Here is a 19003-nt window from a genome sequence, read left to right as displayed (position 1 = left end):
AGTCGGCCATGACTTGGGATTTTATGGCCTTCCGAGGGGCAAATGAAAGTGTTTCGCCCATGAGTTCCACTCCCATTTTGCTATCCTACCCGAGCCCTCTCGGGACTCGATGATCTCTCCAAGGGGGAAGGATGACACCACAGTCACCGGATGAGACTCGAAGTAGTGTCGCAACTTTTGCCGTGTCAGAATCACTGCGTAGAGCAGCTTCTGGATCTCCGGGTAGCGGACTTTGGTCTCGGATAGCACTTCGCTGATGAAGTAGACTGGCCTCTGGACGAGCAGTGCGTGCCCTTCTTCTCGTCTCTCGACTACGACCGCGGCGCTAACCACCTGAGTAGTTGCGGCGACGTAAATCAAGAGGGCTTCCTCCGGAGCGGGGGGCACCAAGATGGGTGCATTGGCAAGGAGTGCCTTTAAGTTTCCGAGGGCTTCCTCAGCCTCGGGGGTCCAAGTGAAGCGCTCGACCTTCCTTAAGTGGCGGTACATGGGCAATCCTTTTTCGCCAAGGCATGAGATGAAGCGGCTCAGAGCCGCAAGGCATCCCATGACCCTTTGTACTCCTTTTAAGTCATTGATTGGTCCCATGTTGGTGATGGCCGTGATTTTCTCCGGGTTGGCCTCTATGCGCTGCTCGGAGACGATGAACCCTAAGAGCATGCCCCGTGGGACTCCGAAGACACACTTCTCAGGATTGAGTTTTATGCCTTTCGCTCTCAGACACTTGAATGTCGTCTCAAGGTCAGAGAGGAGGTCGGAGGCTTTCTTTGTCTTGACCACGACGTCATCGACGTAAGCCTCGACCGTTCTGCCGATGTGTTCTCCGAACACATGGTTCATGCACCTCTGGTAGGTGGCACCTGCATTCCTCAAGCCAAATGGCATTGTAGTATAACAATACATGCCAAAAGGTGTGATAAAAGAAGTCACGAGCTAGTCAGACTCTTTCATCTTGATTTGGTGATAGCCTGAGTAGGCATCAAGGAAAGACAGGGTTTCGCACCTAGCAGTGGAGTCCACAATTTGATCGATGCGGGGCAGAGGGTAGGGAACCTTTGGACATGCTTTGTTTAGACCAGTGTAGTCTATGCACATCCTCCATTTCCCGCCCTTTTTCTTTACAAGAACAGGGTTAGCTAACCATTCGAGATGGAATACCTCTTTGATGAACCCTACAGCCAATAGCTTGTGGACCTCCTCGCCTATGGCCCTGCGCTTTTCTTCATCAAAACGGCGCAGGGACTGCTTCACGGGTTGGGCTCCAGCTCTGATGTCCAGTGAGTGCTCGGTGACCTCCCTTGGTATGCCTAGCATGTCCGAGGGACTCCATGCAAAAACTTCGGTGTTTGCGCGGAGAAAGTCGACGAGCATTGCTTCCTATTTGGGGTCAAACTCGGAGCCGATCCGGACTTTCTTGCTGGCATCGTTGCTAGGGTCGAGAGTGACGGACTTAACCGCCTCAACTGGTTCGAAGTTGCCGGCGTGCCGCTTCGCGTCAGGCGCCTCCTTGGAGAGGCGTTCCAGGTCGGCGATGAGGGCCTCGGACTCGGTGAGGGCCTCAGCGTACTCCACGCATTCCACGTCGCATTCGTACGCGTGGCGGTACGTGGATCCGACGGTGATGATCCCGTTGGGGCCTGACTGTGACGGAACCTCCCAAGTAATTAGGCCCACCTACAGTTGTCCTTGTCTCACAGACATCAGACAACCCTGTAGGTGCCCCTGAACTACTTGACAAGTTCGGTATCTTTCCTTACCTTACCAGGAACGTTTCACCCATCTTGTAGACATTACAGAACATCGGAGATGAAGAAAATGCGGAAGCGAATTACATAATCTTACATTTATTTCAAAGCAAGCTTAAGTTATGTTATTACAGACCAGACTAAAAGTGAGTGCATATAAGTATTATTATACAAACCAGGGAGGCACAAACTCCTCCCGAGAAGTCGAAAGCAAAAGATCCTAAGTGGAGGACCGAGTCCTCCCGCACTTCAGTCTTGATTTTCTTCTTTTGGAACCACCTTGGCACAGAAGCAGCAAAAGTCTGCTACTTCCTCACCTAAAAACAACGAAGGGATAAACCCTGAGTATGGAATACTCAGCAAGTCTTACCCGACTAAAGAAAAGACTCTCAAGGATATGCTGGTTATATGGGAGTCAAGGTAAGGCTTTTCAATATTCAAAGACTCTGTTTTGCAGAAATGCTTACTAAAGTGGATCCTTAAAGATCCAGTTTTAATTTGTCAAGTTAAGTAAAATTACCTGCACTAGAGCTCTTTCTACCCTAGTTCAATCACTGGTCCTGCACTAGCCAATTTCTTAACAAAAGCCCATCGTCTTAAGTGGAATGCTACGTGTAGGGTAGTGACCAAGTCTTCATGACCGCGAAGGTACGGCGATCCGAATCGATTATACTCAGCTGAGGATCTCCAATCACACGACATATGTAGCACTTAACCCTTGCATATGTCAACCCGCCACCGGGGTTCTTAAGACCGGATCAGGTTCACGCAGACCGAGAGCACAGATACACCACCGTCCAGCCTCTTGCCACGGAGGGTACACGCTACTCTCGCCACCGCTCCACGCCCATCTCGTGTTGTCTTATTCCGGCCTTAGTCTGCCCGAGGCAAGGCTTACCCATGACGAGGCATGTGACCAGCTAAAGGGTCCTCGATCAACAAGCCTACATCGAGACGGTCCTTAATCGACTCAGACGGAGACACTACACCGAGACTCTCTTCTCGTGCAAGTCACCCGCCCGGTCTCAGCTTAATCATTTCAAACCCAAAGTTGGTACCTGGCAGAGGTACATCTTTTCCGATGTTGAACCTATCAAGGCCTTTGATAGATCCATCATCAAGTTTTATTTTCGAAAAAAACATCCCACCCACTTTTGCCACAACATATTTTGTAAAAACAAAACCTTTTGTTTTTCTAAAGCAAAGCTAAGCATTAAAAAGCTTTTGTAAAACAGGTGATCAAGGAAGGTAATCCAATTCAAGGAAGGTAATGCAGGAATGGTTTTATCAAGCAACTCCTATCACCTAATGCAGCAATCAAGTGAGAAAGATTTTAAAATAGCAAGGAAGGTGGCAAATGCACCGGGGCTTGCCTTCGTTTACAGGTGATTCGGGTTCGGATCCACAGATATCGAAGTAGAAACTATTCCCGGCCTGAGTGTCCAAAGGTGGTTGTACTTGCTCTTCAGTGACTTCTATCTCTTCTTCACGTTCTAATCATAGCCATTCACAAGTATAAGAATGGATGCCATGAGATGCTCATGAGGATGCAAAGATAATATAAACTTATTATTTATGTCTTGAGTACAACTTTCCTTCACGGAGTTCCGGGAACTTAGGGTTTCCGGAGTTGGTAAAGGAGTTCATAGGGCAGGGGGGGTGGTTTTGGGGTTTGGTGATCAAACAAGGTCCAAATCAATTCAAACTCTACCCAAGGCTTCTAAATAGTGTATAACACTCATATAAAAATTTTGGGCATTTTAGGACATACCAATTATTTTCTAAAAATCTATAACCAAGACTTTTAACCATTTTAAAAACCCTAAAATTTCTTACTTTCACTAAAAATCACCAACTTATTTTTATTAAATACTATGGAAAATAACAAACCTAGGAAAATTAGTTTCACAATTTTATCATTTTTCTATAATTTTCTACAGATTTCTAAAGTTTCACTGAAAAAGAAAAAGGAAAAACTCTACACAGTACTGGGCCAAATCTAGCTCAAACGGCCCATGCCCACGCGGGAACGCGCGCGCGCGTCCGCGCCCTGGCGATTTTGCAGAAAGGCCCACGGTTTAACGGCTAAACAGAAATAGATCCATTCACTATTGTATCAAGTCACTGACAGATTGCAGAAATGCCCTCGGGTTTCTAATTCTTCTCCACGAGTACCCCTGGTCACGGCGCGCTCCCCGTTCATCACCGACGAGGTCTGTACCGGCCATGGCCGGCGACGACTGCCCGGACTAACCATCGGGGAGGCTTTAGCGACTACCAGGGACCACAGGACACCTAACAATTTGGCACGAACACCCTGAGAATGGCTTGTCCATGTGCACGGCGGGAACCGAGCACGGGAGTATACGTTCCCGCGGATTGGGAGTGGTCTAGTTCGATTTAACGGGTCGGTGAGCATCACAAGCTTATGGAGTTGCAGAAACAACACTCAATTTAGGCAGATCCTTACCAGAGTGGTTTGGCCACGAACGGGCTGTTCTTCACGGGGCGGCGAACCGATTTAGGGGAAAATGGCGCTGCGGCGTTCAAGAGTGGAATTGAGGGCAGAGCTTTGGGCTATACGGCTATATAGGGTTCTAGTTTTTGCTGCACACAACTAATTTGGGAGGAGGGGGCAGAGGCAGCACGAATTTCTGCTTTGGTTCAACCTATGGTGTGCGCGATGCTCATACCTTGCCGCGGAGCATGGCTATTTATAGCTGCGCCGGCCCAGTGGTCACCTCGCGGCCGAGAAGAGCATCACTAAGGCATGTCGACCACGTCGGTAAAAGGTACAGGGAGGGAGAACTATGGCATGTGCACCACCGCGGCGGAATTTCACTGAGTCACGGCGGCCGCCGGTGAGTAACCTCGGCCGAGCTCAGGGAATGGTGCCACGTACGAGCTATTCTTCCCCGACGTTATCCACTCCATACCGCACACGAACCCGGACGGCGGCGGCGCGAATTTTGGCGTAGAAGGGTCGCCGGCGGTGAGAACAGCCGTACTGGCGATCTCATCCATTTAGCTACTGTACCATGGCAAAACCTGATTCAGTCACCTGACAGCCCAACATGGAGAGAGATTTTCTCTTAATTCCCTGTGACAACACAAGTCAAGCATTGCAGCAAACTTGTAGAGCATTATACCAACTACATTTTTGCTATATGGTGTTGTCACAAAAGGCTAGTAGATCAGGCATAAATTTGGGCTTGAAGTTGATGTCAGTCCACTGTCAGCCTGATTTTCAGACTTAATCAGCCTGACAGCCAAACTTCAGGCTTAATTATCTCTAAATTCTTCTTAACAAATGAGCTCACAACCTTAAGCAAAGTTATACTCCTATAGTGGGGCTACAATCTTGATGTGGTGACCTAGGGCAAAAACCCTATACTTTGAAAGTTACAAAGCCCCAAAGTGGAGCCTTTAACACTGAATTTCAGACTTAGTGTAGAACTCAAATGAGGTCCATTTTGCACTTAAGTCCAAATCTCAGGGTTTGGCTTGTAAATTCACATATTTGTGAACCAATGGACTTAAAATACTTATTTGGCTTGGTTTTTGCACTTTAGTCCAAAAGTGGACTAATTTTGCATATAGGCCCCTAGGGTTTAGTTTTAGGGTTTTCCAGGGTTCCAATTAGGGTTTCTGGTATCTCAGGGGTATAAAAGTGATTCAAGTTTACTCTTAGGGTCATTTTATGACTTTTACCCTAAAGTATTTAGGTTTTCTTAACTTGAGTTGAGTTTTACCCCTTTAATCACTATTTAGGGTTAAGTCCATTAACCATGGTTCCATTTGCAAAAACATTAAAACAATACAACTTGTTTGAAATTTTTGCCTAGTGAATGCACTCTAGGTGGGTCACACATATGCAATGCCAATGCTTATGATGTCATGCTCAAGTTTTAGTTATAGTAACACCAGGGGTGTTACATCCTTCCCCCCATAAAAGAATCTCGTCCCGAGATTAAAATCCTAGGGTAAGTAATGGTAAAGGAAACGCATCACATTTTTATTTCCTTATTTTTGGTACAAGACAGGGGTGATGTGGGGGTTACTTCTTTATTACAACAGCTATACAGGCTTTACAATTTACATGAGGCTAGAAAGCTTGGGAAATTCTTATTTAAAAAGTCTTGGGTTTCCCATGTAGCCTCAGCTTCCGAATGCTGGTTCCACTGTATCTTGTAGAACTTGAGAGTCTTTCTTCGGGTGACCCTGTCCTTTTGATCCAGAACTCGAATAGGATGTTCCGAGTACGTTAAATCTGGTTTCAGGACAACATCAGTCACTTCAACGGTTCGATCAGGAATCCGAAGACACTTCTTCAGTTGTGATACGTGGAACACATTATGCACAGCAGACAAGGTTTCGGGGAGTTGGAGTCGATACGCCACTGGCCCATATCTTTCCAGAATAAGAAAAGGACCAATATATCGTGGTGCAAGTTTTCCTTTAACTCCGAAACGCGATACGCCCTTCATTGGTGAGACCTTCAAGTAGACATAGTCTCCTTCAAGAAAATATAAGGGCATTCGCCGTTTGTCTGCATAACTCTTTTGCCGTGCTTGAGCTTTCTTCATATTATGGATAATTCTCTGAACCTTTTCTTCAACCTCTTTCACCATATCAGGTCTAAAGAAGTATCTTTCTCCAGGTTCAGACCAATTTAGCGGAGTCCGACACCGTCGTCCATATAAAGCTTCAAAGGGTGCCATCTTGATACTTTCTTGGTAGCTATTATTATATGAAAACTCCGCTAAAGGTAAACATTCATCCCATTTTAGTGAGAAATCCAGGACACATGCCTGCAGCATATCTTCAAGTATTTGGTTCACTCTCTCAGTTTGTCCACTGGTTTGAGGATGATAGGCCGAACTGTGGAGCAGTTTAGTACCCAGGAATTTATGAAGTTCTTCCCAAAATTTAGATACAAATTGTGGTCCACGATCCGACACTATAGTCTTTGGGATACCATGCAAACTGAGAATACGGGCGATGTACAACTCCGCATAGATATTGACGTGATATTTTACCTTGACCGGGAGAAAGTGGGCGATCTTTGTAAGTCGATCGATAATAACCCAGATGGAGTCAAAGCCTTTTGCGGTTCTGGGCAATCCCACAATGAAGTCTATGCTGATGTCTTCCCATTTCCATGTTGGGATTGGCAAAGATTGTAATGGACCAGCAGTTTTCATGTGTATGGCCTTGACACGTCTGCAGGTGTCACACTTAGCCACATAGCGTGCAATTTCAATCTTCATTTTTGTCCACCAGTAATGTTGCTTTAAATCTTGGTACATCTTAGTGCTTCCGGGATGAATAGAGTAGCGACTAAGATGTGCTTCATCCAGAATTTGCTGGCGGAGCTCTTCATTCTTTGGCACAACTACGCGGTTTTTAAACCATATCACACCTTGATCGTCTTCTTTGAAACACTTGGCTGTTCCAGCCCTTATCTTTTCTCGTATGTGCTTCATACCCAGATTATCCTTTTGAGTATCAATTATTCTTTGCAAAATGATTGACTCAAGCCTTAACTGATTTAGAGTTCCTTGTTGAATGATCCCCAGGTTTAGCTTTTCCATTTCTTGACACAAAGTGTTCTCGGAGGTCTTCGCCATAAGACAGTGGCAGGAAGTCTTACGACTCAACGCATCTGCCACCACATTGGCCTTGCCTGGGTGATAATGGATCTCCAGTTCATAGTCTTTAATGAGCTCAAGCCATCGTCTTTGCCTCATATTTAACTCTGACTGGGTGAAGATGTACTTCAAACTTTTATGATCTGTATATATGTGACAGATATTACCCAGCAGATAATGACGCCAAATCTTTAGGGCATGAACCACAGCAGCTAGCTCCAGATCATGAGTTGGATAGTGCTCCTCATGCCGGCGCAACTGCCTTGAAGCATACGCAATCACTCGGCCCTCTTGCATCAGTACACAGCCGAGCCCACTGCCAGATGCATCACAATATACATCAAAAGGTTTAGTGATGTCCGGTTGAGCTAATACCGGAGCAGTGGTCAATAGTGTCTTTAGTTGCTCAAAGGCTTCATTGCACTTAGAAGACCAATTGAACTTAATGTCATTCTTCAACAAACTTGTGATTGGCTTTACAAGCTTAGAAAAATCTGGTATGAATCTGCGATAATACCCGGCTAGTCCAAGAAAACTCCGGACTTGGTGAACAGTTGTTGGGGGTTTCCACTCCAGAATATCTTTGACCTTGCTAGGATCTACCGCAATTCCTTTAGCTGATAATACGTGCCCCAAAAATTGAATTTCTTCCAGCCAGAACGCGCACTTGCTGAACTTGGCATAGAGCTGATGTTCCCTCAGGCGCGTCAATACAATTCGTAAATGCTGAGCATGATCTTCTTCATTCTTGGAATATATCAAGATATCGTCGATGAAGACTACCACAAATTTGTCCAACTCGGGCATGAACACCGAGTTCATTAGATAAGTGAAATGGGCAGGAGCATTTGTGAGCCCAAAAGACATTACCAAGTATTCAAACAATCCATACCGCGTAGTAAACGCGGTCTTCGGTATATCCTCGGGCCGAATACGGATTTGATGATAGCCCGACCTGAGATCAATTTTGGAAAATACCCTCGCCCCAGTCAGTTGATCAAATAAGATGTCGATCCTGGGAAGGGGGTACTTATTCTTGATAGTGACCTCATTTAGGGGTCGATAATCCACGCACATTCTCAAGGTTTGGTCCTTCTTCTTAACAAAAATGGCGGGACAACCCCACGGGGACGAGCTTGGCCGGATGAATCCCTTATTCAATAGATCTTGTAATTGAATCTTCAGTTCCGCCAACTCATTAGGGGGCATACAGTACGATCTTCGGGAGATGGGAGCCGTACCGGGCTTTAACTCAATTACGAATTCTACATCCCTTTCAGGGGGCAGGCCAGGCAAATCTTCCGGAAATACATCTGGAAACTCACATACTACCGGAATGTTCTTGATCTCCGGTACAATGGCTTCATAGACTCTACCAGAAGCTTTGGCTGGATTGGTTGCAGGGAGGGTCAAAAGAATCTCTTCTTGGTTATAGCTCAACCTGACAGTTCTGAGTTCAGTGTTGAGGATTGCCTTGTGTTGGGTTAACCAATTCATACCCAGTATTACATCTATATCCTGGCCTTTTAGAACAATCATGTTAGCAGGAGAGTTCCGTCCGGCCATTGTTACTGGCACTCCATAGGCCACTTCTTTAGTATAAATGTGTCCCCCAGGTGAATGAATTTTAAATCCCTCCTTTGATTCATGGTATGCAATATGATGTTGTTCCACAAACTTCTTGCTAATAAATGTATGTGAAGCACCAGAATCAAAAAGAATAATTGCTGGGTGACTGGCCACGGGAAACGTACCCATCATCACCGGCTCTCCTTCCGGTGTAGTAGCCACTTGAGTGTAATATACACGCCCCGTTTTCTTCATATTCTTCCCCAAAGCATTTCCTTTAGGCTGAACTGATTTCCCAGATCCTTGCGAAGCATTAGATTGATTTTGCCTAGGATATGGGCAGTCTTTGATAAAATGTCCCGACTTGCCGCAATTAAAGCACCCAGTTGAAGAACTAGGCAAGGCAGGAAATCGAGTGCCTGGGGCACCCGGCTGTTTTGGGGTAGTGGGGGTATTGTTGGGGCGGATAATGATAGGCTGTTTGAAGGGAAATGAAGGTGGACGAGAAAAAGTGTGATTTTGGTTTGAGGGTCGAATCACAAACCGCTGCTTCTTCGCCTGACCCTGATTAGGCCTCTCACCACCGAATCCCTTATTCTTTCCAGAATTTGTGTATTTGACTTCAACAGATAAGGCTGTACTGACAGCCTTTCCATATGTGAGGTCTATGCATGTGGCCATTTTCCTTTGTAGCCGATCATTCAGTCCCCGCATAAAACAGTTCTTCTTCTTTAAATCCGTATTCACCTGGTCAATGGCATACTGCGACAGGTGATTGAATTTGTTGAGATATTGGTTGACGGTATCTCCACCTTGTTGTAACTTCATAAATTCCTCTTGTTTCATATGCAGCACTCCTTCGGGGATGTAGTGTTCACGGAAAGCTGCTTTAAACTCATTCCAGGTGACTTGATGGTTGTCAGGTTGAATAGCCATAAAATTTCCCCACCAGGTACTGGCAGGACCACGGAGTTGTTGTGCGGCGAACAACGGCTTCTGTGTTTCTGAGCAACGGAGAAGACCAAACTTTTGCTCGATAACCCGAATCCATTCGTCAGCTTCTAGGGGATCTTCTGCTTTGACGAATAGAGGTGGACGAGTTTCCGAGAAATCCAGATAAGTGGTCTCACGAGGACCTTGCGGATAACCTCTTGCTGCTTGCTGTTGGAATTGCTGCTGACCCGCCATTTCCCTAAGGAAGCGGGTATTATCGGCGGTGGCATTCACCAAGGCGGCGATCGCCTCGGCTAACGTGGGAGGAACTGGAGGTGGGTTTGGGGTAACATCACTACAACCTTTTAGGCCTTCTGTGACAATATGATTACATCACTAACTAGTGTTTATTTGTCACATATTATATTTTGGTGACGCCATTGTGACGAAAAGGACATCGTCACAGAAGGTGCGTGTTAAATAGACTACAATGACAATCAACAAAAAATCGTCATTGATTTTATGACGCGCATCAAATTCGTCACTACATCTATGACGCTCTATTGCGTCATAAATGCCTCTAAAAACGTCACAATTCATACTGTCATGCATTGCCACGTGGCCAATGGTGATGACGTGGTATGTGACGTGGCAAAACATTTATGACGAAAACATTTGTCATAGATTTGATCACGTGGCAAGCCACATGGCAGATGACATGAAAAAATTGTTGTGACAAAAAATTTCATCATAAATTAGGAGGTGGCAGCTAACGTGGCAATAGATTTGTGACAAATATTGTCATCATAAAATATGATTACGTGGCAAGTGATGTGGTGAAGCATTTTTGACAGAAACAACCATCATCGGAAGGAACACATCATATGAATTGATATCGTCATAGAATATTACACATCATAGCCAAAATATCGTATGAATTTGTTGAACACAAATAATTCATCCATCAAATAAGCATATAACTTCAAACCATATATCTGCAAATCCTTTAACTTAAAATTCAAAGCAAATCTTATAACTTCAACTCAAAGTATTAAACATTAAACATAATAAAAAATAATCCTATAGCTTGAAATCTAGAGCTACTATAAACACCTACTATAGCTGCCACAAGACTGCAGATCCTATAGTAGTCAACTAGACTTATGATGGAGACACTTGTCTTCAATTGAAGCTTAATAGTTGACGAAGGAGGTTGTTATTTTCTTCCATCGACCTCTTGATATTATCAATGGTTTCCGCTTCTTCATGAAGTCCATTTTTTCTTGCTTCTCATCCTATAATTGATCCTGAAGTTGTTGAACCTTTGCAGAAACTATGGGGCTATGGAGCTTTTCTTGGAGGCACACTGGAGACCAAGATTGCGTAGGCTGGAATACAATAGAGCTCAGTAGCACATTAGAAACAACTTCTGTAGGAGATTCAATTGTTGTACATCCTAAGCTGGTGCTGCCACCATTTCTTATATGTCAACCTAATATAAAGGTTAAAGATTATTCATCAGTATAGTATACCGCAAGTTGCAAGTACAAACATGAAAGGAAAACAAGCACTTACAATTGCTCTAAGAGAAAAATGGCGCCTGCTGAACCCATCATAGTTCAGAACATCATAGCAAGCTGTAATAAGCAAAAAAATATGTTGTCTTCTACAATAACTTGAATTTTCATCCACCAACTCACTTACAAAACAGCAGCCGTCTTCACGCCATGTCGAACTCTTGCATCGAACTTGGGCTGCAGATGATGTTGAACGGCTTGTCGATGCTGTCCTGCAATATCGTGATCTGTCCCTCCTTGACAAGTATGTCTTCGTCCAAGGCTTCGATCTTCTTCTTCAGCGATACAACCTCGTTCTGCATGATGCTCATGTTTCTTCTCAGCTACTTCACCTCCTGCCACTACAGGTCCCTGTCTTCCATCACCGTTTTCAGTGTTCCACGAAGAGCAGCCAGCTCCTTCGTAGATTACTGGAAATCCTGTTGGATCTCATCGATTAACTCATCCTTCTTGGATAAGTGCAGCAAACACAGCAGGAGAACTTGAGGAAAATACTGTAAACAGAGCTTATATTCTAGCATATATAAATATCATGTGCCATCGTGAAGAAGCATGCCATTTGGCACCGTAACAATCACAACATTATGGGTTGGTCTTTAAAACAACATAGCATTCAATGATAGCCCACTGCTGTCTCTAGACTAGACTTCTAATGAAGCTGTATGGCCTACTTTATATACAAAAACATGACAGTGTAATACTAATTTATGTCGTTTTCTCCTAGTGTTCCTTATATGACCACCAAGATGACCCCTGGAATGAATGTTTGTTGACAGTAAGCCTCTCCAACAATACGTTGTTTTGTATGCTACCTCACATTATCTCGAACTTTAGAACTGGTTCTAGAAACATTCAAAGGAATATCTAACTGAACACTCACATAGTAGACCTAATCTCCACTTGGGAAAAATTTATCATAGAATGTTGGCAATATGCAAAAAAAATGATTTGCTAAAGACAAACAAGCAGCAAATAACTTGATTCAATCATTAAAATGCATTTCTAATAATTTTATAGATCAAAGAGATGATTGGCATCAGTTGGCCTCGAAATACCCGTTTGGTAACCAGTTCACTCAGCAAAAAGTTCTACCTACTTATAAGTATTTTGAGACATACTGCAACTTGACCACTACAATTGGCTAACAATAGACAAACTAAGATTAATACATTATGAAAGAGAAACTGTTACCAAAATCCTACTTTGATTAGATAAAAACAATGAATTGCTAGTTTATTAGGGAAAATAGATACGAAATATGCAAGGAACACATGATACCTGAAGCTCCAACTGCTTAGCTTTGTGGGTTATGCAAGAAAGTTCATTCTGGACTCTCTGGATCTCATTTCTCATAACATCTTGGATGCGAAATGAAGATGCCAGATCAGATTGCAATTGTTCAATGGCAACTACCTTTGACAAGATTGTCTCCTTTAGTACTCTATTCAGCATAGCCTCTTCTTTCAGCTTGAATCCAAAATCATCCTGCATAAGAATGGAAGTTATTTGCTGATGATAAATATATGCTCAAGGACCCAAACTTATTGAAACAATTTTTTTCATAATAGTCAATTCACTACTAATTTGACTATATTCACAAATCATTAGACGTAAAGAATTTATGTAGGAAGACAAAAAAATTATTTGCCTTATCATTTTATATGAATGACTCTAAGAAACTTGGTGCAGTGCTTGATATCATTGGAACATGGCACGACCAGAATGCATAAGTAGTGAAGGTAGATGAATGAAACAGATAATTTGAGATAAACAAAAATTACAAGATAATAATGGAAGGCAGCTTGTGCCTTCATGACCGCTCGTTGTTCCCTCACCCTCTCAGCATCATTGGACGTATCAGCCCCACACTGCCTGCTTCTCTAAGTCTTGACTGACATCAGTCACTAGCACTTATTGCATGCTAGAATTTTCACCCTTTGCCACCTCCCGCATGGTCTCGTTGTTATGGGCGCTAACAAGCACAAGCTCCGAGATCACTAGAGAGCTCTCAGAGAACGTGAGCTCTTTCCTGGCAGCAGCTGCCCCTTTGTTACTCACACCTTTCTACATATTGAAAAATAAGGGCAGCATTGGCTAGAACAGATCCCTACTCCATAGCTGGAGATGCATATCTTGAGCCACACTTGAAATCGTAACAACATTCTTATCGATAAATTATTGGCCTTGGTGGAGCTGGACCTGGACGACGACTTCTTCCCGAAGAGCACGAACTTGATCCACCTCGCCAGAGACTTCCCCATCGGAGTCTAATCCGCCACGCACCGGGATCGGAGGGGTTAAGAGCTTGCAACAACAGAACCACACATCAGTGCACAGATCTACTCCACTACCAAAATTCATCTACAGGAAATGTTGGTCAGATTATTACTATAGCCACTCCCAACAAAGGCAAACACACCATGCCATTTACCGAGTAGTAGTTATTGGGCAAAATAGGTCAGCATTCATTTCAGGGTTCCTGGTCATCTTAGTTATAGAACATAAATATAAAAATCAGTTATGGCCTTATGGGATAATGTTGGTTCAATTTGCACCTCACCCGAATCAGTATACTTAATAATATTGTTTTAGTTTGCACCTCACCCGAATCACTTATTCACTTTCAAAGCCAGTGCAAGACTCAATTTACCTAGGTTCATAAATAGCGTTGAAATAATTTTATGGTAACAAAGAAAAACATCTATTTAACAAGTAATTCTTCCGTCAACTTGAGGTAGTTATTAAAGCAAGGAAATAGCATATGTCAAGGTAGTAACAAATAGTCAACAAAGGGCTCACATGAAGGTTGTGAAACTAAATGTGTTCCCCCCTGCACCAGCAAGGGCATCTTCTTCCTCTTCGAGGTATTCTTCATCTTCCTCTTCTTCAGTCATCTTTGATGTATGGCGTCCTCTCTCCTACAAATTGACTAAACTAAAAAAAATATTACAAGTTAACTTAGATAGACAGAACAGAACCTTGAATTTTATTGAGGTAAGTCTTATGGTTATGCATACAAATAGATCATGCCACAGCTATGATTGAACATAAAAGCAGATGTCCTTGCAACAATAACAAAACAAACAAATTAACATAGGTCAAATCCCTCGTTAAACTGAATCCCTAAAAATGTGATTAAAGACTCAAACCGTAATCTCCCGTTCACCTCATCGTCATTGTCCTTGTCTACAATGGCAGATCCAGGATTCACTAAAGACCCGATTTTTATATACCATATAGGTAGACCTTGTTTAAATATGATAGTTGTTTAAATACATAATAAATGATCACCCAGTGGCAAAAGAAACTGAACTATCGACAGTAACCCAGGATCGAGCATTTTCAGTGTACAAGCATAATAATGTATCAGAACGATCAAGGTGTTGTTTGCAGCCCTAATGCCTCTATATACTTGAACAACATATAATTAGAGAAATAAGGAATGCGACCATCAAGTTTTTAAAGCATAACTGAAACTTAGTCATACAAATTCTACAGCATGTCAGCACCAAACAATAGGCAGCACCATATATATCATAGCAACGGCAAAGATGTCTAGAATAAAGAATCTAGCATTGAGAGAGTAAACCCAAATGTTATGTTTGGTTCACACCACCCTATGTCCCAAAATATAGGTCGTTTTGGCTTTACTAGATGCATAGCTTTTGCTATGCAACTAGATATATTATATGCCTATATACATAATAAATATGTTATTTCTAGAAAAGCCAAAGCAACTGAGTAACTTATTTGCTTGGTATAAAATCATGCACATTGTGTTTACAAAAATAGATTCAGGCTACCTGTGTTTGATAATCCCAGATGCAGGCACTCCTCGAGTACAGGCTCGACATCCTGCATGATGCAAACGACATATAATCAAAAATAAGAACAAGCACGCCAAAGCGGTAAGCACACTACACACGCAGACGAAATGGCTCAAAATTTAGTGAATGGAACCAAAAACAGAATGTGAACTTACCATGCCTATGTGGGGTGCAAGTCCACCAACTTGACCCTGTCCGACCATTGAGAAAATTTCCACTAATCACCACAATGGAAACAAAATCAAACTGCGGCGCAAAATCAAAGCGTCGCGAGAAGAAGGAGGACAACATGGAAACTGAGATCCAGTGAGGTCGAGCAGGCACACCTTGATCTCCAATCTGAGCGGCTGCGAGGAACACGAGCAGAAGACGACATTGGTCAGATCCCCGAGCAAATGTCGTGAACTGGGCACGAGGAAAAGCCGGCGAGTGGATTGGAGATTTGGGAGTGGGCTGATTCAGATCCACATGACATGGAATTGGGGGTGGGGGATGAAGCCCTAGGCTGCCGCCGATTGAGGTGGGGATGAAGCTGCCGTCGAGAGGTTGTGATGGAGGTGATGGGAGGAGATCGATTCTGCTTATCAGTTGGTGGGACGACTAGGGCACAGTTATGACTCAACACATAAATAATAATTTGTTCAATGTGCTGCCATGAGATATAAGACTGGTGTAATGAAATATTTATTGGCCTAGGACCAAAAGGTCTCACGATCAAAACCTGATTTTTATATCTACTTTTTTATGTGCTCAAATTTTTATCTCTTTATTTTGTCTAGCTTGATTTTGTATGTGCTATATATATATATATATATATATATATATATATATAGGGTAGGTATAACGGGAGCCCTGGGCTTCCAATAGTTAAAGGAAGCCCAGACCGACCACCCCTGCAAACTGGTTCAACCAGCGCGCCCAAACAGACTGTCGGGTGCGTCACCTGCCCCACGTCTGTTAGCGCAAAAAAAGGAATGCATGCATGAGTCAAACACGATCCAATGCATGCGCATAAATTTAGGAAAGATATGTGCGACAGTTTCTGTTTTTAAAATCCTTTATTTCCTCCATAAATTTAGGATCGCTGCAACAGCCATGCAGCTAGACGCGTAAGGACCATTTTATGATATATACTGAGACTAAATATGCTACACTGTGTTAATAATTATACAATTCGATATACTGCGTAAAAATCTGTTACCAGCTGCATGCACACGAATTTATGATAAAAATAATGTGCAATGAAAGGAAATGAATTACACGCATAGAAACAAAAAATCGTATTTAATGTTTTATTTCCTTCATAAATATAAGGTCCCTCCAACAGACATGCAGCTAAAACACATTAAATCTAGTTTATGACATATACTGATACAAATTATACTACATGGTGTAGGTATTTATGCAATTCGTTACACTGCGTAAAAAATCTGTCATGTTGTTCACTGGTGGACGCACCTCCGGGTTGGAGCGTAATAACCTTAAGTTTTGAGCATAAAATCCCTCAATTATAAGCGTATATACGAGCAAATGTGAGAGGTTGATAGCTCTAGTAGGTTGTTATTACGATCTTATTTTTATGGCAGATCCGAAAAACATGGCAGTCGCATGCATGCGGTTATACAGATCCTAAAATTATGGCAAAATGCATGCATGAGTCAATCACGTTCCCTTGCATGCGCGTAAATTTAGGAAAGATATGTGTGGCGGTTTCTATTTTAAATGCTTTATTTCCTTCATAAATTTAGGATCGCTGAAACAGACATGCAACTAAAACTCGTAATGACCATTTTATGCTATATACTGATACTAAATATGCTACACTGTGTAGATAATTATGCAATTCGGTATACTGCGTAAAAATCTGCTACAGGCTGCATGCACACGAATTTATGATGGAAAGAATATGCAATGAAAGGAAATAAATTGCATGCATAGAAACAAAAAATCACATTTAATGTTTTATTTCCTTCATAAATATAGGATCCCTCCAACAGCCATGCAACTAAACGCATTAGAACTAGTTTATGATGTATACTGAAACAAATTATACTACACGGTGTAGGTATTTATGCAATTCCTTAGACTGCGTAAAAAATCTGGCATGTTGTTCACTGGTGGACGCATCTCCGGGTGGAGCGTAAAAACCTTAAGTTTTGAGCATAAAATCCCTCAATTATAAGCGTAAATACCGAGTCAATTAGAGGTTGATAGCTTTAGTAGGTTGTTATTACGATCCTATTTTTATGACAGATCCAAAAAACATGGCAGTCGCATGCATGCGGTTTCTATTTTTATGACAGATCCTTGGAGAGGCGTTCCAGGTCGGTGATGAGGGCCTCGGACTCGGTGAGGGCCTCAGCGTACTCCACGCATTCCACGTCGCATTCGTACGCGTGGCGGTACGTGGATCCGACGGTGATGATCCCGTTGGGGCCTGACTGTGACGGAACCTCCCAAGTAATTAGGCCCACCTACAGTTGTCCTTGTCTCACAGACATCAGACAACCCTGTAGGTGCCCCTGAACTACTTGACAAGTTCGGTATCTTTCCTTACCTTACCAGGAACGTTTCACCCATCTTGTAGACATTACAGAACATCGGAGATGAAGAAAATGCGGAAGCGAATTACATAATCTTACATTTATTTCAAAGCAAGCTTAAGTTATGTTATTACAGACCAGACTAAAAGTGAGTGCATATAAGTATTATTATACAAACCAGGGAGGCACAAACTCCTCCCGAGAAGTCGAAAGCAAAAGATCCTAAGTGGAGGACCGAGTCCTCCCGCACTTCAGTCTTGATTTTCTTCTTTTGGAACCACCTTGGCACAGAAGCAGCAAAAGTCTGCTACTTCCTCACCTAAAAACAACGAAGGGATAAACCCTGAGTATGGAATACTCAGCAAGTCTTACCCGACTAAAGAAAAGACTCTCAAGGATATGCTGGTTATATGGGAGTCAAGGTAAGGCTTTTCAATATTCAAAGACTCTGTTTTGCAGAAATGCTTACTAAAGTGGATCCTTAAAGATCCAGTTTTAATTTGTCAAGTTAAGTAAAATTATCTGCACTAGAGCTCTTTCTACCCTAGTTCAATCACTGGTCCTGCACTAGCCAATTTCTTAACAAAAGCCCATCGTCTTAAGTGGAATGCTACGTGTAGGGTAGTGACCAAGTCTTCATGACCGCGAAGGTACGGCGATCCGAATCGATTATACTCAGCTGAGGATCTCCAATCACACGACATATGTAGCACTTAACCCTTGCATATGTCAACCCGCCACCGGGGTTCTTAAGACCGGATCAGGTTCACGCAGACCGAGAGCACAGATACACCACCGTCCAGCCTCTTGCCACGGAGGGTACACGCTACTCTCGCCACCGCTCCACGCCCATCTCGTGTTGTCTTATTCCGGCCTTAGTCTGCCCGAGGCAAGGCTTACCCATGACGAGGCATGTGACCAGCTAAAGGGTCCTCGATCAACAAGCCTACATCGAGACGGTCCTTAATCGACTCAGACGGAGACACTACACCGAGACTCTCTTCTCGTGCAAGTCACCCGCTTGGTCTCAGCTTAATCATTTCAAACCCAAAGTTGGTACCTGGCAGAGGTACATCTTTTCCGATGTTGAACCTATCAAGGCCTTTGATAGATCCATCATCAAGTTTTATTTTCGAAAAAAACATCCCACCCACTTTT

At 43.1% G+C, this 19003-nt stretch overlaps 1 protein-coding gene and 1 long non-coding RNA gene across 5 annotated transcripts; one reads left to right on the top strand and one right to left on the bottom strand.

Moving 5' to 3' along the window:
• Window positions 1-10766: 10766 nt before the first annotated feature.
• On the bottom strand, window positions 10767-15926 carry LOC109942231 (uncharacterized). Of its 4 annotated transcripts, none has more exons than XR_002264905.2 (8): window positions 15629-15926; window positions 15458-15519; window positions 15279-15330; window positions 14275-14409; window positions 13675-13779; window positions 12754-12960; window positions 11474-11894; window positions 10767-11390 (listed from the first exon to the last, which is right to left on the bottom strand). It is a non-coding gene; the product is annotated as an uncharacterized lncRNA (long non-coding RNA). The 4 variants fall into 4 exon arrangements; XR_002264906.2 differs by having other exon boundaries at window positions 14275-14404; XR_002264908.2 differs by having other exon boundaries at window positions 14275-14404; window positions 15458-15493.
• Window positions 13962-15728, top strand: LOC118473380 (uncharacterized). Its single transcript, XM_035962641.1, has 4 exons — window positions 13962-14409; window positions 15279-15329; window positions 15457-15518; window positions 15628-15728. Exons 1-4 carry the CDS (start codon window positions 14275-14277, stop codon window positions 15704-15706), a joined length of 327 nt encoding a protein of 108 aa, XP_035818534.1. The 5' UTR covers window positions 13962-14274; the 3' UTR covers window positions 15707-15728.
• Window positions 15927-19003: the final 3077 nt, after the last annotated feature.

The sequence above is a fragment of the Zea mays genome, chromosome 9 (assembly GCF_902167145.1).
Source record: "Zea mays cultivar B73 chromosome 9, Zm-B73-REFERENCE-NAM-5.0, whole genome shotgun sequence".
Classification (NCBI taxonomy): domain Eukaryota; kingdom Viridiplantae; phylum Streptophyta; class Magnoliopsida; order Poales; family Poaceae; genus Zea; species Zea mays.
Note: the sequence above shows the minus strand (reverse complement) of the source record. Positions and strands in the feature narration are given on the sequence as shown.

Coding starts and splice junctions, on each gene's coding strand:
- LOC118473380 (XM_035962641.1), top strand. CDS start 14,275: ATGAAGGTTGTGAAACTAAATGTGTTCCCCCCTGCACCAGCAAGGGCA. Junction 14,410..15,278: donor TCTCCTACAAATTGACTAAA/CTAAAAAAAATA, acceptor GATTCAGGCTAC/CTGTGTTTGATAATCCCAGA. Junction 15,519..15,627: donor CGACCATTGAGAAAATTTCC/ACTAATCACCAC, acceptor CGAGCAGGCACA/CCTTGATCTCCAATCTGAGC.